Source organism: Triplophysa rosa, linkage group LG23, assembly GCF_024868665.1.
Source record: "Triplophysa rosa linkage group LG23, Trosa_1v2, whole genome shotgun sequence".
Lineage (NCBI taxonomy): Eukaryota > Metazoa > Chordata > Actinopteri > Cypriniformes > Nemacheilidae > Triplophysa > Triplophysa rosa.
This window is the reverse complement of record NC_079912.1, coordinates 12,912,931-12,935,768: the sequence shown is the minus strand read 5'-3', so window position 1 is coordinate 12,935,768 and position 22,838 is coordinate 12,912,931. Positions and strand designations below refer to the sequence as shown.

At 37.9% G+C, this 22,838-nt stretch overlaps 3 protein-coding genes and 1 long non-coding RNA gene across 6 annotated transcripts in view; 2 read left to right on the top strand and 2 right to left on the bottom strand.

Annotated features, from left to right (window-relative positions):
* The first annotated feature begins 277 nt into the window (after positions 1-277).
* Positions 278-4,234, top strand: zgc:112332 (uncharacterized protein LOC553712 homolog). The gene is made up of 7 exons (XM_057322255.1): positions 278-392; positions 728-843; positions 1,698-1,853; positions 2,250-2,354; positions 2,865-3,074; positions 3,206-3,398; positions 3,502-4,234. The coding sequence occupies exons 1-7, from the start codon at positions 379-381 to the stop codon at positions 3,602-3,604; spliced, it is 897 nt and encodes a 298-aa protein (XP_057178238.1). The 5' UTR covers positions 278-378; the 3' UTR covers positions 3,605-4,234.
* On the bottom strand, positions 1,622-3,239 carry LOC130546806 (uncharacterized). The gene is made up of 3 exons (XR_008961827.1): positions 3,140-3,239; positions 2,885-2,968; positions 1,622-1,726 (listed from the first exon to the last, which is right to left on the bottom strand). It is a non-coding gene; the product is annotated as an uncharacterized LOC130546806 (long non-coding RNA).
* Positions 4,235-4,348: 114 nt separating the features above from the next.
* On the top strand, positions 4,349-5,978 carry sec61g (SEC61 translocon subunit gamma). The gene is made up of 4 exons (XM_057322259.1): positions 4,349-4,469; positions 5,039-5,144; positions 5,504-5,606; positions 5,823-5,978. Exons 2-4 carry the CDS (start codon positions 5,051-5,053, stop codon positions 5,830-5,832), a joined length of 207 nt encoding a protein of 68 aa, XP_057178242.1. The 5' UTR covers positions 4,349-4,469; positions 5,039-5,050; the 3' UTR covers positions 5,833-5,978.
* A 60-nt stretch (positions 5,979-6,038) lies between these two features.
* Positions 6,039-22,838, bottom strand: part of tpk1 (thiamin pyrophosphokinase 1) — a 49,607-nt gene continuing 32,807 nt past the window's right edge. For all 3 annotated transcript variants that reach the window (XM_057322256.1, XM_057322257.1, XM_057322258.1), the window contains exons 8-9: positions 21,785-21,896; positions 6,039-6,194 (exon numbers count right to left, since the gene is read on the bottom strand). In XM_057322256.1, coding sequence (XP_057178239.1) covers positions 6,055-6,194; positions 21,785-21,896 — 252 coding nt within the window. In that variant the 3' untranslated portion in view covers positions 6,039-6,054. The remainder of the gene's footprint in view (positions 6,195-21,784; positions 21,897-22,838) is intronic.

Genomic DNA, 22,838 nt, shown 5'->3' with positions numbered 1-22,838 from the left:
ATAACATTTCATTTAATTTATTTAACTTGGGCAACGAGGACCTCTAGTGGCCAAAAGTGTCCGTGTCTGATTTGCACATTTGCGAAGCTTTTTGGTTTAAAATGGTTGTCGTAATTGTTGCGTTTGGACTTTTGACATCCAGTGGAAAACCCGGCTTCGCGAAATAACTACGAAACACATCAAGCGCTTCCTGAATGCGTGCACTCAATAGCCTACTTTATATAGATCTCGGACGTGTTTTATTGGCCAGAAGACAATGCTCTCGAGGGGAGGGACTTGGATCTGGACTGCAGAGTAATATCTCATTCATAAATTACTCACAACGCTAGAGTAGAGATCTGCTGTTTTCTAAGGGACACTTGCCAGTATATTGGAACAATGCACTCTATAAGGTAGGCATGCGCTTTTGTCTACAGCAACTTTTAATGAACTGGCCTACTTTTTATGCTTTTACTTTTATAACCCCAGACTTTTAACCAAAGTTATGAATTGTGTCTGATTTAGTGCCAAATATATTGTAGTAATACTAAATTCTATTTATGACTCTGCTTTAAATATTGTTAAACAACATAATACATACAAATAGCATTTTTGTGTGCAACACAATTTACTGTACAAAACTTATATTGAAGTGTATATTACACAATCCACAAAATGAACCATCTGCTCATTGTAAAGACATGAAAACTCATCTGTAAACATTAATATTCTCTCTATCTGTGATCAGAAGTTTCTTCTGTGGTCAGTGGAGTTCTTCTGTAAGGCTTGATGATAAAACAGTCATAATCACAGGAGCTAATACAGGTATAGGCAAAGAGACAGCCAGAGACCTGGCGAGAAGAGGTAAGATTTGACACAGTTCAGATTATATTATCATATTATTATACACGGTATTTTAGAATATACTTCCTGTCAACAAAGCCTTAAAATTAAAATGCTGTGTGATCATATTTGTTCCATTAATTGCACATGAAAAGCAGTGAATGGCATCAACTGCCGACCAGTTATGGGACAAAACCATGTTTGTTGCCGCTTGTCACAGTAAAATCTAATTAGAAAGGGTTGTGGTGAGGTTAGCTGGAATAATCTAGAATGATCTATTACATTCATTGTTAACAAATCATGTTGCCTGCAGTAAACAGAATTACTTTAGATCTATACCGTTATGTTCATATTTTTTTCGAGTCTGTTAAAACACTACATTCCATGATAAACAAAAAAAGCTAAAATAAATTATACACAGCGTTCCAGTGTGTCAAACGTGACACCGCAAATGTAAACAAAAACAGACAATATTTCATTTTAAAGTGACAGACTCTTGACAGCTTTGAATGTGTGCTGATAAATAAACGACGGGATTATAATACTATATCTGCCAGAGAAATGTACAACTGCACACTTTCCCACATCGACCCGCTGGATTCCAACAAAGAAACTCTGATGCTTGCCAACCAAATTGCTCTGAATAGTATAATAGACTTTCTGCACAGTAATTACCAGGCAAACAGCTATTGTGTTAGTTCATCAGCCTTACATCCCGGTTTAGCACCAAAACTATTACTTATGCGAGGACATTTCACAACAAGGGCATTTGCTGGAATATGTAAACACAGTTTAAGATCCTAGAAGATTTTCTGTCTTTTTTTAAAGTGAAATGTTCCATGACTGCCCTGAACATCTCTATTTTGCCTCCTCAGGAGCTCGAGTCATCATGGCCTGCAGAGATCTGGAAAAAGCAGAGGCCGCCAGAAAAGAATTAATGGAGGATTCTGGAAACCAAAACATTGTGGCAAATAAACTTGATTTATCAGATGTCACATCGATCAGAGCGTTTGTAGAACTTATAAACAAAGGTAGGATATTACTTAATTTTGATTATTACTTTAAACATGGTTGCTTCGTATGTATTTACTTAAAACAATCTTTCAAATATTCTATTTTGCATATATAATTCAGTATTTTCATTTCAATATATATTATTCAATATATCATTTTATTTAAATATGAAGAGTTCATTTTCAAAAACAGATAACTCTGTTTCTAAAAATGTTCAAAAATCAAGTTTTTAATGATGTAATTATGTTATCGTGTTTTTATTGGGCTTTATTGCGTAAGCTGTATTTTTGAATGAATATGACTTAATCGAAACAACCCAATTCATTTTTTTGAATCTATCAATGTTATTTCAGACCTACCTCACTGTATGTTTAGCCACGTTCACCAGACCGTTATTTGTTACTTTGTTTTAGAGGAAAAACAAGTCAACATCCTTATCAACAATGCTGGCATCATGATGTGCCCATATTCAAAAACCGCAGATGGCTTTGAGATGCAGTTTGGTGTCAACCATTTGGGTACAGACTTTTGTGTTTGTTCTTTTATGTTGTATATGCATTTTAGCTTTAAACCATGACAGCTAAACTATGACCCATGTAGTCAGACTACCAGTCAAATTTCATCAACCTAAATAGCATTGCTACTTTGTCACACAGTAAACCGAGTAATGTGGTCAAACCAAGCACTATTAGTATGTACAAGACAACCTTATTTCAGACAAGGTGTCCTAGACTTCCTCTAGGGTTGAAAAGTTTGCTCAAGGGACATAACCTCTAAACTGACATAACATTTGCTTTATTATTTATTACCATCACCCCAAGTTGGTTTCCTGCTGCTTGACTCCTCTGCCCCTGCCAAGACCCAAATACTCACATAATATACATCCTCTCCATACACATCCACTTCCATGCATTTATTGAGTCATACACAAAAAGTAACAAAGACATCAACAGGACACATGGAGACAATGAAGGTCATTATGGTTAAGCAACCCCTAACTATTTTTATCTTCCCTAAAACACTGATAGGTCATTTCCTGCTCACCTACCTTCTGCTGGACCTCATAAAGAAATCCGCCCCCGCCAGGATCATCAACGTGGCTTCTGTCGCCCATACGTGGGGCAGCATTCACCTGGACGACATAAACAGTGAGAAGAGTTACTCTCCCCGGAGGGCCTACGGGCAGAGCAAACTAGCCAACATCCTCTGCACTCGATCGCTGGCTAAAAGATTGCAGGGTATGTGACCTTCATAGCAAATATCCATGTCAGACTAAACATTTATTTTAGGAAGACAAACTTACAGTTCCTGTTATCATCTTTTGTTCCTAAACTCTGTTTTATTTGGTAACATATTTGAATGTCTCTAGGCACAGATGTGACTGTTTACTCCCTCCATCCCGGTGTGGTACAGTCAGAGCTGTTTAGAAATCTCAGTAAGCCTGCACAGATAGCAGTCAAGGTCTTCAGTCCCTTCACCAAGACAACCATGCAGGGGGCTCAGACCACCATCTACTGTGCTGTGGAGCCAGAGCTGGACAAAGAGAGTGGAGGATATTACAGGTACCGAACAGGGTTATCAAGATAATCAAATGCAAACACAGAAATGATTCTAGCCGTGTTATTGTTGTGTCAGGTTAAAGCTCAAGGATCTCTTTTTTTACAGTGACTGTGCCCCAGCAAGATGTTCAAGAGAAGCTATGGATGATGAAATGGCTCAGAAACTCTGGGAGCTCAGCTGTCAGGTGGTAGGCATTACTTGGGACTGAAAGACTCATCGACGCTGCTCTCCTCTTAATAATATAATTATGAGAATAGCGAAACTGAAGCTTTTGTACTAATGCCATAGATAATGGGAACTGCAGCATTATACAATGCATGACCAAACCAGCACTGTTTTATATTGTTAATCTAATATTCTTTTTTAATGCCATTGGCTGTTTCGAATTTATCTATGCTGTTATCATTTCAATAAAACTAATGAACTGTTAGGACTTAAAATATATTCGGGTCCACTGAATTGTTATATGTTATGTATTTGTACTCAGCTTTTTTCTGAATATTTGCATCCACAATTAATGAACTAAAGAAAATTGCTAATATTTTCTGAGGATGTTTTGCTCTCTACTACCTTAGGAATGGAAAGAAATACCTTTTTTACACTGTAAAATATACTCTTGTTGCAATGTTAATGAAACAGTAAATCTCAAAATCACATTTGCTTCAAATGCTTGCTTGTGGCAGGATCCATGTCATATTTTTTTAGACATAATACACTTTTATGTAAACATAAACTTTTGTAACTTTTAAAATAAACTTTTTATCTAAAAGGTTGCATTTTTTGAAAATTACTTTTCTCGCCCCGGATTTCAAAACATACGTGTTTTACAACCCACTGTCTACGTCTAAACTGAACTACAATGATGATGTGGACAAGTCATTGTATTCTAAACTCCAGTCGCTAGATGGCAGTAATCACGTCATTGTACGCAGCAGTTGTGAGAGAGCGCGCATGCGTCACCCTTAGCGCTGCGTCAGTCTTTCCGCAGTTAAATCTACGTGGCTCAACACATAGCGGAATCAGTTTCTTCAACAAGCTGAACTGTTTCTTCATCTTTTGATTTTCTAACACAGGTAAGTTTCTTCTTCCTCAATATTTTAGTTTTTAGTGCTCTGGACCGACGCTTGTTGAAGGATTCAGCTTTTAAAATTAAAGCATTTATTCGTTTACGTAACTGAAGACGCTTCTAAACTGATTTTAGCCTTTCAGCGTAAACTGCGTCTCAGATTGATCAATTGGGATCGCTATCTCAGAGTTTTATTAATATTTATCTTAATATATTCTTGTTTTACAGGTTTATAAATAAGCGTAAACTAATTTTGGACTGTGTAAAGAAAGCCGATTGGCTTACTAGCAAACAGTGCTAACGTTAGTTAGCTAATCAGTAAATTATCAAGCATTAAAGACAATAAATAGCAATTCAGCCGTAAAACCTGAACGTTATATTTCATTTATACTTTGTTGTATTAAATAAACTTTATTCAGTGAGATGTGGGAAATCAATCCGGGTGTAACGTTAACGTTAAAGTGCTGTGTAGTTGACGTGATCTTGTCCGGTTGTGGTTCATGCTCCGTTCTCATTAAATGAAACCGGTCATGCTGACGTGTGATTATTGTACTGATCGGGTTCTGGTCTCTTTAGCCTTAAATCAGGATGGATCAGATTATGCAGTTCGTGGAGCCCAGCAGGCAGTTCGTCAAGGACTCCATCAGGCTCGTCAAAAGATGCACGAAACCAGACAGTAAAGGTACGTGTCGTCTCCACCTGAATCTTTAGAATAGACCTTTTCTACAGTAGCCTATGTTTTATAAGCTATTACAGGGACGTTGATGCTTTAAAAAAAGTCAAAGCCTTAATTTAGTAACATTTTGCGCTCACTGATAATAAATAGTAGAACTGAATGAAATATTACAAAAATAACTGTTTTTAAGGGACATCGTTTAAAATAAGCCTATATTTATGTAATGCGTTCATATATGCAATACAGACTATTTGTACAGTGTTTTACTCAACTCATCTTATTAAATATTGTTTTTATAATATTGTTTGTTGCACAATTGTGATATAATTACATTTTAACTTTTATTCTCCCTCTCTGTATTCTAGAATTCCAAAAGATTGCTATGGCCACAGCAATTGGATTTGCCATCATGGGCTTCATTGGATTCTTTGTCAAACTCATCCACATCCCCATCAACAACATCATTGTGTTAGTTTATTTTACAATTTGTGATATAATCCACACATTTATCGCAGTTAAGAAAAATTATCACAAAAAATAGGATATCAGATTTTTATTTTATTATTATTATTATTATTAAAATACAATTATGCTTGGACCTCAAGTGATTTGTGTAAAGATATTCTAACACATTGTGACATGCAGTCTTCTGTTATTAAAGCAAGAATTGTCTTTTGTTTACAGTGGTGGCTGAATCATCTCCATTGTGAACCCATACAGACCCTCGGCTGCCAGAAACTGTTTGATGAGTTGAATGCGAAAATTTGTAAAAATAGTTTTTTTCTTTTGTGTGTGTTGAAATTTCTATTTGGCTGTGTTAATAAATCAAAAGTTACACTACTCATCGCCTTTGTTAATAAAAGGCTGTTAGTGCTGAAAAAGGCACTTTTTAAGGCTTGGTGCTTGGGTGCTTTGTTCACGGTGTTCTAATACCCATACTCCATAAAAGTGGCTTGTCAGTTGAGACTGTCACAGGTTTTCTGCTGCCTTTGGGGTCGTGGTCCTCATAAGTGTTGGATGTGCTTACTAGTTCTCCAAAAGCCAATGATTGATTGTCTAGAAATCAGAAAAGAGAGGGGAAATTACGAAAGCAAATAAATTCATCTTTAAGACCTTGGTTCTTGCAGTACAAACAGCTAGTTATGATGCTTATTGATCTGAAAATCTAAGAAAAATGTGTCCACCAAAAACACAAGTGTGAATACACTGAATTTAACGAAGTACTGCTGTTTTAATTAAATTGCACTTGATGCCTCAGTCTCACCAAACCTGTCAAAGGTACTCATGAATGTTATACTAACTGAACTGGAGAAACTACATGCCCTAATGTAACTTGGTGGGAATGACAGTGCTGTCCTCTCAGTCTCTGGGTCTCTCATTCAGTTTGACTGTTGACCGGAAACTCCGAGCAGCAGTGGTGCTGTAATCTGAGTGCCAGAGAGAGTTCAATGCATCTCACTTCACTGGCCCCAGCTTCCCAGGAACAATAGCATTTCTCTTGATCATTGAGCATGCTATTTCTTTTGGACAAACCTATTTGCTGTTAAAAAAAAATGGCGTTGTACCTTTTGAGTGGTATTTGACCAAATAAAATTGTGTGTTGGTGGTCCCTTGAGAAGTCAGACACGCTTGACTGAAGTCATTTAAGTCAGGCCACTCAAGCATGGGTAGAGACTGAAGGAATATTCGCTGCACTGGAATACTGAACAACACACTGGTCTTGACCATGTGGTTTTGAACGCAACAAAAATGTAAAATGACAAATCATTATAAAGAACATTTACTTGCGTTAAATAATTTCGTCTAATACATAAAACTAAGGACGTTCCCAATAATCGCGGTTACAATTAGTGCTCGAATTAGTGCTGCAGTGACCCCCAGTGGCAAAATTCTGTATTGCAATTTCGAGATTCACAAAGTTGTCCACGTTACCCTGACTTAACATAAATATTAAAATAATCATTTTTTTGTATGCAATTTAAGCATTATCAAATATGTGAACCCATTTATGTGGTAATATATTATAGGACATGCATAAAAGCCCAATTTCAGTATGTGCCTAAAATTTAGTCGATCCAAGATTGCATATTTTTCATGGAACACGTTTTTGTGCTATTTTATAAAGGCCATATATTGTGTACTATTTTGTATCATTTTTAACTGAGAATAATTTTTTAACTAAAAGAATACAAGTACACACAATATTAAAGTAGTAGCCTAATAATACATTAGTGATCAATATGGGCGAATGTCCTGCCCCAATTAGACCGTATAATAACATAAAAAAGATACATAAACAATACATGTTTTCTATTATATTAACCAAAGCAAATGAAAAGCATGATAAAGGTAAATAAAGCAACAGTTTCAACTTGAATAAGCAGGTTTACTCTTAAGGCTGCTGAAAAAACTTCAAAGTCTCAAGGAACATAAACAAACTTCAAAGGCAGCCATGAGAGTAACAAACAGAAAGAGTTTCACTACAGGGTCTGACTTTAGTTTGTCGACTGTGAACGGCACACAGTCTCTACAAAGGCGGCTTCAAGTTAATCAAGCGCGTCAATGATTGCACGAAGGCAATTTCAACCAAACAAAAGCTCGAGAGATCTAAAGCGCTGATAAACTTGACTAAACTTTGCAATTTTCTTTCCCTCTCTTCCTCTGAATGCCACCATTTTACAGACACATTTAGTGCGGAAAAGAAAACTGTTCATCAAAGGGCGAAAGCTTCCAATAACAGAACTCGAGTACTGAATCCTCTGCAGTTCACAAATCGACCAGTGGTGGCGACAAAGCACTTTGAAAAGATAATGCATCTTTCACTCCTCAACTGTACTCATGTTGTTCACTATTTCAGAAATACATCTTAGTGCTTAAAATTGATCTTTATATTAAACACAAATGACATTTTATTCATTTAATGTAATTTAAAACCAGAATTAGTATGATCAACTTTCATTGACCTTTTCATTCTATAACAATACTTATTTTTGTACATCAATTAAAACAAAGTCAGACAAGCAGTATTCCAATTAGTTGTTATTTCTGTACTTAAAGCAACCAAGACTTTTTGTCTTTTTAGTTGACTAGCTATAAATATATCTGATTGTTAAGAAAAATGTTTTTCTAAAAAGCCATGAGGCGTCATTCATATCCAGCACGCAGGACGGGTTACGTGGAAAAATGTAGCAATAACACATTTAATACGAAGTTTGATAATTGAGGGATGGGAAGAGAAAATGCTTGTTCTACTGTCTATGAGGGACACCTGTTTTTTGGAAGTTGGTTTAGGCTCATCTTCCAATCCCACCTGCAACCACATTCATTATTCTCCCTTTGTGTTTGAAAGAGCGATATCAAGGCTTGGACAGTGAGTTGATCTCATGCATGTATAATAAGACTGGCTCAAGCACAAAGCTGGTTCCCTGTGTTATCCAGGAAACTTCATTAGCAATCCCCTCAGCCTGATTCAGATCGATATCTGACGCTGCGGCAGGAGCAGAAATTAATGCGTGCCTGTTATCGATAACAATGAAGATGTTTGCATGCAGTAATTGCATTTCCAGAACCAATGCACTTTGCTTAAGTACACAATATTTACAGAACAAATTACACGGAGCCCCAGAGAGGTCCACGTAGAGTTGAAAACGTGGTATAGTCATGGGGCCGAGTCATTTTAAAGCAAAAACACACAAATTCACCTGTTTATCGAGTGAGTTGAGGTGTGCTGCTGTAGTAGCCATCTGGAGTGCATTGATAGCGCTTCTATTAAATGTTTATGGCTTCATTGGAGGGAAGTTACAAGGCTGAGGTGACAACTCGATGCTAATTCGTCCTTCAGATAACAGAGGCTCTGTGCCCGAGTTTCCTACAGGTAACTCGCTTTTTCTTCAGGAAAATCACTGTTTGGTTTCCTAGAAGCAACATATTTTATGTGTATATGTGTCTGTGTGGGCTCAATTTTTCCAGAGTTACTGCCGTACATCATTTCCTTCAAATGCTAAAGTGACATCTCAACAACAGTCAAGAAAGCTGGAATCCGCCACGTAGGCTGACTGCATATGCAAAGAAATGAAAATGTTTCATTGACATAAACTGTCTGAACTGCGCAGGGCTGCGAGGCAGTCAAGGTTATACATTCACTGCCTTTCAAAGTGAATGTGCCGCATTGAACCTTGAAGAATAAAATGAACAAATGAGAGTCTAATTCATTCATTAGTAAATACAGAGGCTGTTCGGAATTCGCTTTTGATAAAAAAAAAACTCACCCAGGACACATCTGGTCTTCCAAGCAACACAACTCATAAAAAAAACCTGTTCTCATGAGGAACAGCGTGACAACGAAGAAAAATCACTAGTTTGTCTTTTTCACTTTTGTTGAGGACGCAAGATCTTTTGAGAGGGTGGGAAAAAGTCTAGACGTGAAAAATGGAACCAGCATGTTTTATAGTTATTAAGGTGAGAGAACGTGTCAGGAAAGTGACATCAAGGTGAAGAAAACTGCTCATGTACTTCAGCAATGATTAGGAACATTAAACAAAACGTATCACAGCTTCTTAACAGCTAGATTTATTTTCTAAGGAATAGTGCTTGTCAATGCAAACATTTCTTTGAATTCAAGTGTATGTTTATTTGCATTTTATCCTAAATGAAGTCACAAAAGTAATAGCATACCTCTCCCAACAAAGGGCATAATTTGAGGTACATTTTAGTGAGGAATATTAATTATAATATTCTATTATATAATTATATAATATAGAATTTCAAGTGCTATGAGTTATGCGCTTAAGTTTAATATCATCCAGGTGGATGCTGCACATTGGTGGTGGTTGAGGAGATTCCCCCCTTCGATGTAAAGCGCTTTGAGTACCCAGAAAAAGCGATATATAAATGTAATGAATTATTATTATCATTATAATATGTTTGGTTTGAGATTTGCAGAATATAAGCAATAATAAAAGAGAGTCTTGCCCTAGCAGTTACCATAAATTATCCATCTACAAGAAATGTTAACTCCAAAACAAACCAACTTTGAAAAGAATATTAAAGAATAATGCATGCATTTATTATTCATGTATTATCTGCTTGAATTTAAAACTACATTTACAGTGCTGTGCTTTATTATGCAGTCAAAGCAGAGGGCTGTTCACACAGAATGTGTCCTTACATTCTCAGTAGTTTCAAAATGAATGGCTTTTGTATGCATATACACCAGATGAACTTATTTGACTGCTGCATAACGCTGTTTTGTTTTTTAGCATGTCATGCGACGACCATTGTGTTTTTAAAAATGTATCAAGTTAAAATCCCTCCTTTTAAATACAAGAACACGTACTGTTTGAACGGCCACTAGGAGTGAAAACAGGACAGAAAGTGATTTCTATAACTTTGACATCATGATACATATTGCAGACCTTGTGGCATAATGATGAACTTAAAGTGATAGTTCACCCAAAAATGAAAATTCTGTCATCATTTACTCACCCTTTTGTCATTTCAATCCTGTATGACTTTCTTTTGTAGAACACAAAAGAAGATATTTAGAAGAATGTTGGTAACTGAACAACGGCGGTAACCATTCACATCTATTGTATACATATAGACAATGCAATTCAATGGTTACCGGCGTTGTTCAAATTTCCTCAAAATATCTTATTTTGTGTTCTTAAGAAAAAAGAAAGTCATACAGCTATGAAATGACAAGAGTGAATAAATTATGTCATAATTTCCATTTTTGGGTGAACCATCAATTCAAAAGTCATCATGATGATGTAATTGAATCACTGGTAACAAAGCAAGACGGCTCTCAGAGTTGATTCATTACTCTGGTAAATGATATCATTCACTGTGACTATGTTTTTCTGATTGTTTTAAACCGGATAACAGGGTCTCTGTCTCTTTAAACGCAAACAACAGTTAACACCTCTTACGTACGCACACAGTAACCCAAACTGGCCTGTGTTTGTAATTTGAAAGGATTTTCGACAGCCCTGGGCTCAGATTTCTGCGCTAACGTTTCTCGTCCATTGGCCTTTTGATCCAGTTTTACAGCATCTCCGACGGTGCGTTTTCTCTTCACACATCATCCAGCCCCTAAAAGCATCATTAAAATTCAGAGCAAAGAAGCTGCGTCTCACCGGGATAAGGAGCACATTAACAAAATGGGAAAAGACACTTCTGGGACTCCTACAAGCACGAGTCGCTCCAAAGTCATCCTTCCTGGGACTCGGCAGCTATCCGTTGGACGGCTTAATATTACGAAGTCCTGCCCGCTTCCACGATGCTCAAACAATCAGAGTTATGGCGTACTTTAAAACCTGCTGAGTCATGCTCACTTTACCTTACCAGTGAGCGTAATGTGGGACTGCATTTAGCCCAGTTTGAATTACTGTCATGCCACTGTTAGGGTAAAAGAGAGACGGACACTCTCTCCCGATCGGAACAAAACCTGTCAGCCAATGTTTGATGGGATTGAAGGCACTTTCCCCACTCAAAGTCATTTTGATATGCAAATGAGAATGCCGAGCAGGAGGTTTTGTCAGGCATTGTTCCATTAAGAGACCTGACATATTTCAAGACCTCAAAAGAAGATTTTTTTCCTGCGCGTGCATTTGTGTGGAAGTAATTGCATCTCTGACACCTTCGTCGAAATTGACGTGCCTCAAAATAACGACATGCAATTTTGTTCAGTTTGTCAGGTTTGTGGTTGTACAACAGTATTTGTCCCGTTTTGACCTACGTCTATGCAGGCTAATGACATAAACTAAAATCTGTAAACTGTTTGGCCTGGGCCATTACTTGGTACCTTGTATCGATTCACCAATACAAATTGCTGTATCATGTGACACTACTGTCGGAGCGGACAGGTCATTTGTTTTTATTATCGAGATTATGATTTTAGATTTAGGTAGATTTTCCATTTTCTCCGATTCGAAACACGAACAAGTTATCAACATGAATACATGTGTATATGAGGATCTGTTTTCAAATCCAATACGCAGACGTGCAATGTCAAATGGGTTTGGCATTGAGCTGTTTTTAATTAAAATGAAAAAGAAGGCGACTAATTACTACAACAATCCCATTTGCCGTGTTTGACTTTGATCTGCACAGTTTTTACATCGTCAATTTTCATATATATCGTGACAGAGTTTGATTGGAAATCTCTGTGAGGCGCCTCATAAGCAGCAGGCGGTTAATTTATTACAATATATTGAATTTCATTCTTAGCTTTTAAATGATTTAACTGATGACCTGGAAAGTCGACCTGCTGCTAAACCTGCTTTCCCCACCCAAATCCCATAAAAACACCATAAATCCCTCAGCATAATTTGATCCATAAAAACATCTTTAATCGGCTTCTCGATTCAATTTAAGTTTTGGGTTAGGGTGGAGGGAGAGTCACAGACTATTCTGAAAAGACTTTAACAGACAGAGAGAGTCACGGTCGTCACATTTTTCAAGCCACACTAAAAGAGAACCTTCATGTGACCTTTTTTGTAAAAAAAATCGTCCTGCACATGCTCCCTCCGTCTCAAAGGGACCTGTTGGTCTGATCGCGCTATAAAGTATCAAAGGGAAACCTTTCTGTTATCTCCTCCCTCAGCTTGTTTCAGCAGACAAAACACCAAAAATCAATGATGTTGGGTTGTTTCAGTCTCTATTGAGAAAAACAAACTATTTTTAGAGGCCACATTAGAAAATAAAAGCTGAAGAGTACAAACACACAAGTGGACTTGTCCCTGGTCGGTTCTTTAGCGATCAGTCCTCTAGACCTCATAATTCCACATACACAAACTATTATTCAACGCTATTCTTGTGGCTCAACCAGTAGAGCCACATCAAGATTGTGGGATCGATTCCCAGAGAACACACAAACTGATTGTATCATCATTGTATCAAAACGGCTGATTCACCCTCATGTCATTCAAAATCAAGTCTTCTGTGGACCACAAAAGAAGATATTTTAGAAATGTCTCAGTGGTTTTGTGTCTATACAAAGGAAGTCTATGGGGTTTAATGTTGTTTGGTTACCAACATTCTTAAAAATATCTTCTTTTGTGTTCTGCAGAAGTAATAAAGTCATACAGGTTTAAGGCCATTGCACATCGTGTCCAAAATTTGCGTCCGAAATTTCCGCACGTTAAAAAATAAATACGACCTCACGTTGTGTCAATCGCATTTACACACTGCCTCCTATATTTTCGTTCGATTTTCTGCGTTTTTCACATCCGTAGCAAGCATTTTGAGAGGCGTTTTGACAATTCAGAGACACTGTACAAACGAGCGGCAAATACGAAAAAAAACCGCATATGGGAATTTCGGACTGCATGCGCAAAGACCTACAGTCCGACATTTGGGTGAATAAATTATGACAGAATTTTGATTTTTGGGCAAACTATCCATACAGAGACTATTTTAAGATACCTTGTACAAAAGTATATTGCAGAAATGCTGAAAATGATAATATGAACATGCTTTGCCAAAATTTGAAAAGATTATAGTAAAATTAGAGTAAGATAAATAAAATTATACATTTATAATTATATAAAATACAAAGTTATAAAACAGTGAGTAGATTCCCTGCTCCAACCTGAAGAAACTGGAAGCTGTTCTGATAGACGAATGGTACAACATTTCACTGATCTTGTGTAAAGTTCTATACATTTTTTTGCGAGATGGTTTAAAGCTGTATTAAATGCAAACGGTGTACCAACACCTTATTAAAAAAGACACATCGCATATTTCTCTGGTGTTCGCATTATTTTGTCCATCCCTTGTAATTTTACTACTACTGTATATCGCCCGGCTCAACCCACAATGCATCATGTCAACAGTACTTTTTTTATAGCTCTCTTCGTCATAATAGAGATATTGCAAATCTTCAGTTCCACCTACAAAAACAGCGTTTTTATGTCTTGGTAAAACATCACCGCAGCATGTTGTAGATAGGACTGCTTCTGTGTCCGTCTGTGCAGGGAATATAAATCTTCTTTTGTAATCGGCCTTTGCTTCGTCCTTAGCACTCTCGTGTTTCAAACGTGCAAGTACTCGCACATTCAGACACGGCTCCCATGTGTCTCAATTTCCCTTTTACAGCTATACTAATGTTTCCAGCCATACACCCCCTGTCTGCGCGGGAACGGCTAATGTTTGCACGGTTTTCCTCTCTGTGGTCAATCCCTGATGGTGGTCGGGCCGCCAGACTTGGAGCAGAAGTATCTGAGAGCCATTATTCCACACGAATGAGCTTCATGACTTCCAACCTACAATCTCCATGTTTTCTGCTCTGGAAGGGGTCACAGATGAACTGCTATACATAGCAACTCGAGCGGTGAGAGAACGGGCTTCTAGTCGTGAACATGCCGCATTCTTGTAACTGTAGTGTGTGAAGACTTGAGTTCAAACACACTTGAATTCAATCATTTCCCCTCTGACGATCTTTATTTTCTCCTTGGAGACACAGATTGGGTGAAAAGCTATGGAAATATAGCAAAACAAGAGCGAGAGAGAGACACGGAGAGCAAGTAAATAAGAGGTAAAGCCCAAAAAGAAGACAAGCTGTCCTTTAGCTGCGGTGGGAAAAAACGCCTTAGCTTCTGTCCTTCAGAGGTCTTTAAGGTAATAACTGAAATCTGACAGCAAAGCTATAAATGGCACACTTTAACTATAGTAATCACAATAAATATTCACATTGGCCAATGTTCTGTAAAAACACAACACCGACGACTATTCTACGTCACCCCGCCGAGAGGTTTATGGTAATGCGTCACATTGGATCGTAAGAACGCATCCGTCTGGAGGACATTGCAGATCTATCATATGGTTAACCCAGAGCAAAATGCCATCTTACGGTATGTTATAAAACTATAAATAGCGATACCACCCAGGCACCCACCCACCTTCGTTACTGAGACAGAGACAAGCACTGCTGTTAGCCGTTTGTGGAGAGGACAGCATGGGGTGAACATCGATTGCCAGAGCTACAGAATTGCTCTTTATTTCCTGATGTAATGTAACAAACTTTGATAAAAAGTCAGTGTGACAAAGCTTTTAAAACAGTTTCCATTGACTGCTTAAAAGTCAATATCTGTATTGAATTCCAAATATAGTAATACTTTTTACTGACTATAGTTTATATAGATGGTTTCATCGGACGCACGTGCCTGGACGGAAGATAACTTCTGGTCTGTTTGTTTATCAGCTAGTGGATAGTAATAGAACTATTTATATTTAATTAAAATTCATATTAATTTATTTAATTATTTTATTGTATAATATTTATATTAAATAAACGATATGTTGAATTTTGTTGTTTGTTAGTTTTATTAAATAAACAATTTGTAAAATGGGTCGTGTAACTTTGTCGCATTTAAAGAAACCGTATGTGACATTGACATCTAGTGGTTGAGCTTGGTATCGCACTCTAAATCCTAAATATTGGGGAGGCACGTTTAGCCAAGTAACGGTTCGGTTTCTTTTCCTTGTTATCAGAAATAATCTACAGGCACTCTATTGTTTGTGGATGTGTACCGGAAGTTATGTTGTTGTCTACAGTATCCTAGGTGACCCTGTCTGTGAAAACCCAGCTAAGGTCATTTTGGTTTACTGCTTTCTACATAAATATAGTGCTTCCTACATAATATAAAGGACGTTCGTGAAAACATAACCTCGAAATCTTTAATATTGACTGAGTAAGAGCATGTCAAAGATTGAGTTCAACCAAACAACACTGGCTTCCATTGACTTCCCTTGTATGGACACAAAACCATATTTCTCAAAATATCTTCTTTTGTGCTCTACAGAAGAAAGAAAGTCACACAGGTTTTGCACGACATGAGGGTGAATAAAACATGACAGAATTTTCATTTTTGGGTGAACTATCCCTTTAAGACTGATGGGGTTGTGTTGTACTGTATGACAAGAGCGATCGAAAACACTGTAATAGAACACATCATCTCAAATCTCAGTCAAATTGTCAAGCTTTTCCATTCTCTATACTGTCACTTGCACAAACGCACGCTGTGGTCTCCTGAGGAGAACAGGGTGAGGTCTTTTAAAGATTCGCACGAAAAAGTCTGTCAGTAACCCTCAATTTTCTGCGTTCATAACCCTTGGATTCAACCCACCCCCCAAAAGAACACAAAGATGACCTACAAATGTCAACAGAGAGATAGCACCGAAGGCTAACTGTATTGTTAGCATAAATTCAATACGACAAGTATTAAAAACACAGTGATAAAGCAACCAAACTCATTTCCAGTCATGTTACATCAGGAACTAAAAATGTGTTGCGCAAGTGAAGTATGACTGTTCTGTTTATTTTGAATGATCTAGACGTGCGTCAACTCCACCAGCCATTTTCAAGGCTCATTAAAGTGAATTTACAGAACGGTACGTACAGCGTTTTTGTGTGGCCGAGTCGATATCCATTTTTGTGTCTACAGGTACTAGCAGAGCTAACTTTATGTGCTCTACGGGGTTCTTGTCAAAAATTAAAACGACGCCGTGATTACCATCTTAAAATGGGGTTCTCTCCTGGTCCTGATGACTAACTTTAATATTTGGCCTTGATATCTACCCTACAGCAATCTCAAGAGAATAGTAATGGGCCGTAAAGTCATCCCATTTTACCGCCATTACCAAGAATGAGAATCTGAGGTGCTAAATCACTCGGGGCCACAGCGGGCGTCCATTAAACAGCCTTTAATGAATTACCCATAACCTCTAGGAAGCCGTTGCCGTCAATGTCACCTCACAGACAAACAGCATCTTTCAATGGACACGAATCTCGTATCCACTAAGCACTGGTGCTTATGTTCTTATCACCGGGAACCTTTACCGTTAAAGTTGAAGAGTTTCTACCGTAACGCTTTGCACTGGATGTGTTGCAATTTGAGGTCAGCAGGGCTTCTGTTGCCAGTGTCATTATCCGCAGAGGTGCTGTTGAAGAGGAGGCGAGCAATATTCCTCCATATGTGGGCTATGAATGCTCTTCCTCTCTATCAGAGAATTGAATTGAGTGGTTGGAGTGTGTTCTGTGATGAAGTTATAACCCTGATGTCAACTAGAGAACAATGCAACTAAAACTCTAAATGGAGATCTGTTTGAATTCTTTTAAGAAACACTTGTTTTAATTTTAAACTGAAGCAAAATGAAATGTAATCTTAAAAAAATACAATTAACACCATTAACAAAATGTCGGTGGGGAATGACAGAGCCATGACTTCCATGTGGAGGTTTACCGGAAGTTGAGCTGTATGATAATGCAATAATGTGATGTATATGCTTATATTGCCCAACCCTGCATAAACAGTATTACATGTAAATGCGCCTTGCATGCCATTGAAACTAAAATGGTGAATCTGTAAATCTGCTAGATTGGAAACAGAGCAACTGTTCCACTGAACAAGTTTTGCCTTGAGTCCTGCTGAACGTTTGTTGGGCTTCTTATCTAAGCTAACTCAAACACAAGTGTAAACACAAGCTATGCTGTGTGGTGCTTCTGTGTTAATTCCACAGCGTGATTACCTAAGCCCAGCTTTGTTTTAATACATACACTACATTAATATTTTCCCACAGGTTTTATTTACTGTACTACAGGCTTTGGAAGCCCCTTCAGCTTGAATGTGTGTGTACCTGAATGCTGTTGTTTGTAAGCATCATCTAGCTACTGGTTGTAAGTTGCTTATGGTTAAGCTTTTGGCAGGTCTGCTTCCCAAGAGGAAGCTCTGAATGGAGCAACTCCAGCAAAAGCGTGTGGAAATCTTTCACGCCAAGTTTAAATGTACGTCGGCCTCGGGCTATTGTGAGGAGCAAAACTGACATGCTTCAGCGCGTAATCTGAAAGCGTTCACAAGCGTTTAAGTAAATACATTTGTGGTCATGAATAATCCATGAAATATTGGAGATAATTAAGCCTGGCTCTGCTCAGACATTTTCACGACAAGCAGGAATGCAAATGTGTCGCCGGCAGTGATCTCAATTTTTAGATTGTATTCATACTTTGGATGTACGTGAATTATTGCTAATACATGTTCAGTTCCAGAACCAAATGCAGTTTTCATGCTTGCGTTCTAACAATAGGACACAGCGACACTGCCTATGACTGAATAACATAGTAAGAGTTCACCAGCTTAACTGTGTGATGCTTTTAAATGTCATCCTCTAACTTAGTTCAAAGAGTAAACAGAGCTAATATTATTAGGGTATTCATTTTTGTTAAGGCTCATTCGTGTAGATGGTAAATGAGAGAACTACCGCTTGATTCTGTGAAACTCAATGATCTGCAAAATGTAAAGTAACTGATCATCTGCAAAATGTACAAAAATAGTTATCTGTGATATACTTAAGTCAGAAAAGAGAATTATTAAGTAAGAAACTCCAATAAAAAAGATGTATACACTGTATACAAAATAATTTAACTCGAAATGAAATGCTTGTTGATAGAACTGTGACTTTAAAGCCACGCTGGTATTCAGAAAAACATCACTCTTGCTTGTGTGATCCCGCTTAAGTATTTTATGTCATAAGGAGGACCCACTCCCAAACTGATCTCTCTTTCACGACATATTGCTAAAACCCCAAAGGCAGAATTATTCAAACTCGTACAGGAAATTACAAAACTGATTACAGGCAGTTTATCTCTGGCAGAATATATTTTTGCCTAACATTCCCCCATTATCACGCTCAAGGGAGTCTGTGCGAGAGCTGAGTGTAATGAGACAAAACAAGGCTAATAGTCACAGCATCAAGAGATGCGACAAATATGCGCCATGTCATTTTTATGTTGCGTTTTTCTAAGTGAAGATGAGGCCTATCAGTTGACACATGGCTTTTATGAATCTCACCCTGATGAACGCCACCTGTTATAATGTTTGCGCTCTTTTGACATTTTATTAAATACAATTGACAAACAATAAATTCTAACGCAATAGACAAAAAGAGTCTCATATGAGGTTGTAAATGAACCATCTGCTAGCTCACAGACCATTGTGAGTACATATTGTGAATATTATGTAAATTTAACTCACTAAAATCCATGCTCTTTTACTTTTTTACTCAATGGTGAATGCTGAATCTGCTAACACAGGACTGCAGAAAAAATAACGTGGCTTAATATTTGGTTTAGAAAAAATAATTTTAGAGAATTATATGATTATTATAGAAGGTATTTATCAGTATTTTTGTCTTAGTTCACCCCAAAATTAAAATTCTGTCATCATCATTTACTTACCCTCTTGTCATTTCAAACCTGTATGACTTTCTTTCTTTGGCAGAAGAATACTGTCACCGGCACCTTTTCACTTGCATTGGTTTTGTGTCCATATAATAGAAGTGAATGGGTGCCGGCGCTGTTTGGTTATTCTGGTCATTCTTCAAAATATCTTTTGTGTTCTGTAGAATAAAGTAAGTCATACAGGTTTGAAATGAAAAGTGGGTGAGTAAATAATGACAGAATTTTAATTTTGGGGTGAACTAAGACAAAAATATTTTGTATTGTAAGTATGAAATATCAGTATATAGTCATATAGTAAAGACGAACTGTTGTGATTTTCCCCATGATTTTAAAGTGAACGAGCTGTGTTCACAGCAAAATCGCCAGTGTTAAAAAGGGTCAAATTAACTCTCACAGTGTTTATATAATCCACACTTTGAGTGTGGATTATATAAACACTGTGAGAGTTAATTTGACCTTTTTTAACACTGGCGATTTTACTGTGTTCTGATCATGTGCATTTAATCTACCTTAAATTATTTCACATTAGCGATGTGTACACAATTATTAAGCCAAACGATTGCTTGACAAGCCTGAGTTTTAACAGTTCCGTATGACAATAAATACATTTTCAAGTCTAACCATCTTTAACTGGAGCCAAAACGTTTCTGTACTCCACGTAAATAGAAAAGTATTGAAATTTGTTGAGAAATGAAAACGATGTGGTGTTTTTATCCAGATAACTGCAGCTCCACCATTCACTCGTATGTCTTCGTAGTCGGCTTTTGCCCTCACCAATATGGCGGCGGCGTTGACGTACGATCCAGCGGACAATGCGGCGTCTAGTTATATATATATATATATATATATATATATATATACTGTATATATATATATGTCTATGGTCTATACAAGCAGCACACTGGTTCCAGATGAACAATGACACTCAAAACTGCTTCGTTACACACAGGGCCGTAGCTAGAGGATTGGGGGCCCCCTGAAAAAATACTGATGTGGGCCCCCCCACGCACAAAAAAACAGAGGTCACATTTCGGGTATGGCTCACCATATCTGACAAATAGGTCACTTTCTAATGCCCGCTTGCTCTCTTCCCTCTGTCAACATGAGTGGACACGCCCCTTACCGCTGATTAGCTACAAGTTTGTTTTGGAACCGAAGTTTTCTAAAGCATTTTTTAACGCCTTTAAGCATAAATCCTCTAAAAAATACTTTGCTTCTCAAGTTAATGTAGATATTTGTACTGGACAACAAGAACAAAATGCCAAGAAATTCATTTTGCAACGGTCCAAAAATCCAAAAGTTCTTTTTGATAAAAGTGTCTAAAGGCAGAAAAAGTAGTAATTAAAGTGTATAAATGACTATAAATAAGTGAAGTAAGTAATCAAGAGATCTGGGTCAAAGGGCAGATCCTCAAACCATGAAGATCAAATCAAAATTTGGCACTTTCATCCAGACCGCGACCACGAACAGCTGAAACAATAAAGCTAATCTTCTCAGTGATGTATCTGTCACTTCAGTCCCAGCACAACAACACCCCATGTGCCCTCTGCAGGATTTAACAGGAGGAGGGGCAGATGCCTCTGCCTCCTGGATGCAAGCAGATCGTGTATTTTTCACAACGGGGCCCGGCTTATTCTCAATGACAGCTCGCATTAGCAGATCAAAGGCAAACAGTTGGGCAACATTACTATTCCCTCTAATGTCTTCAGTCAGAGCATCCACTTTGGCACACCTTTAACATTTAATGCACGTAGAAGGCGGTCGACTTTCACCAACTGCGTTCTCCTCCATTTACAACGTACCAGAGAAATGGGACGAAACAATACAGAGGCTTTTAGATAACCAAAATTTGATTCGATTTCAGAGTTTAAGAATACCCGTTTGAAAACAGCCGTTTGGTGCAGCTGGTGTTGCAGGAATTACACACTCTGTAATAATCTCTGAAAAGCATACACCTCCTTCTTCCATTATATATTCCAACAATAAAAGTAAACATTCTCCTCAAAGAAGATGGATTGCGCGGAACAGCGTGTCTAGTAAACAATACAAAACCAATGTACCCCAAAAATTGTTTTTCCTATCTGTTGCTTTTCCTTTGTTTAACGTGCAACTTGTTCTCAATGAACCATCCCTTGAAAAAATAGCAGTTTCACACAACAAAATCAAACAGAGATCAAATGCACAGAGAAGCTAAAATACACTGATGTAAATGTGAACTCTAAATTTAGGCCTGACAAACTGAATCAACTGTAACATCAGTGAGAGATTTCAGCTGTCAGGAGTAATGAACGTCTCCTCTCCAGGACAGGCCGTACAAATGGAGCACAGAGGATGATGCCGGCCGGGTGTCCTCTGGGATGAGTGTGTTTGTGTGGGTGGACCTGTGGGCTTCGAATGTGCAACTCACCCAAGTTCCATTTGAGCCCAGAAGTGGTGGTGAGACAAGGGCAGCCCACCGGAATGAGACTACACCATTTACCCTCCAAACCAGTGTTCACATTTAGCCGATGCCGTCTGTTCTGCAAGTGAGATAGAAAGCAATAGGTGGTCATTCAAAGAGAGTAGGAGATATTCATTCCATTCCATTTATTTTTATTACATTTTTATTCTATTCTATTCTATTGCAGACTTTATAGGTTTGAACTGACAGAAAAAGCTACATTTCAAAAGTTGTATGTTCTCACCTGCAAGAGCCATTTGTAATAAGATTGTTGTCTCTCGCCCACAAACAGTTTTGGTTCACTATCGTGATCATTTCAATTATCACTTTTCTAAAGCGGTGCAATATTGCCTACGTACACACACACGCACGCACGCACACGCACACACACGCACGCACGCACGCACGCACGCACGCACGCACGCACGCGTACACGTACACGCACGCACGCACGCACGCACGCACGCACGCACGCACGCACGCACGCACGCACACACACACACACACACACACACACACACACGCACACTTAGAAACAAGATGAATGATGAGCCTTCCAAAATAAAAAAAGATCTTCCCAGAACGATTCTGTTAGGCCTAATTACCACCTACTACATTCGGTATAAAGTCAGACACTAAATATAAAACCTGACTTTTTATTTCAATCTTTTGCAAACTTTAAAGTTTGCCAGTTAAAAACTTATCGAGAATGATGCTTCTGAAATGCCACGGATGGCAGTGAATAAATGTCGCAATGACAGAAGACTGAATTCATGTTTTATAGGTCTGCTTTATGGGAGTCTTTATATAGATTGAGATGCATTCATTTAAATTTCTGGCCCATCACAGCAGCTAACATATTAACATCCTCAGAGTCACCTCAATGTCATGTATTCTCTATGAACTTCAGAGGTTGATTAAACGTTCTTTTACAGAATGCAAAATAATGCTGCCATAGCAATTCTGTAGTTGTACAAGGTTAAAATGTCTTGCGGGCTGTTGTGTATAGGTATAATAAATA

Excerpts from the sequence above, each read along its gene's own strand:
- zgc:112332 (XM_057322255.1), top strand. Across the intron at positions 844-1,697 it reads CAGAGACCTGGCGAGAAGAG|GAGCTCGAGTCATCATGGCC; the intron begins GTAAGATTTGAC and ends TTGCCTCCTCAG. Across the intron at positions 1,854-2,249 it reads TGTAGAACTTATAAACAAAG|AGGAAAAACAAGTCAACATC; the intron begins GTAGGATATTAC and ends ACTTTGTTTTAG.
- sec61g (XM_057322259.1), top strand. The coding sequence starts at position 5,051 with ATGGATCAGATTATGCAGTTCGTGGAGCCCAGCAGGCAGTTCGTCAAG. Across the intron at positions 5,145-5,503 it reads CACGAAACCAGACAGTAAAG|AATTCCAAAAGATTGCTATG; the intron begins GTACGTGTCGTC and ends TCTGTATTCTAG.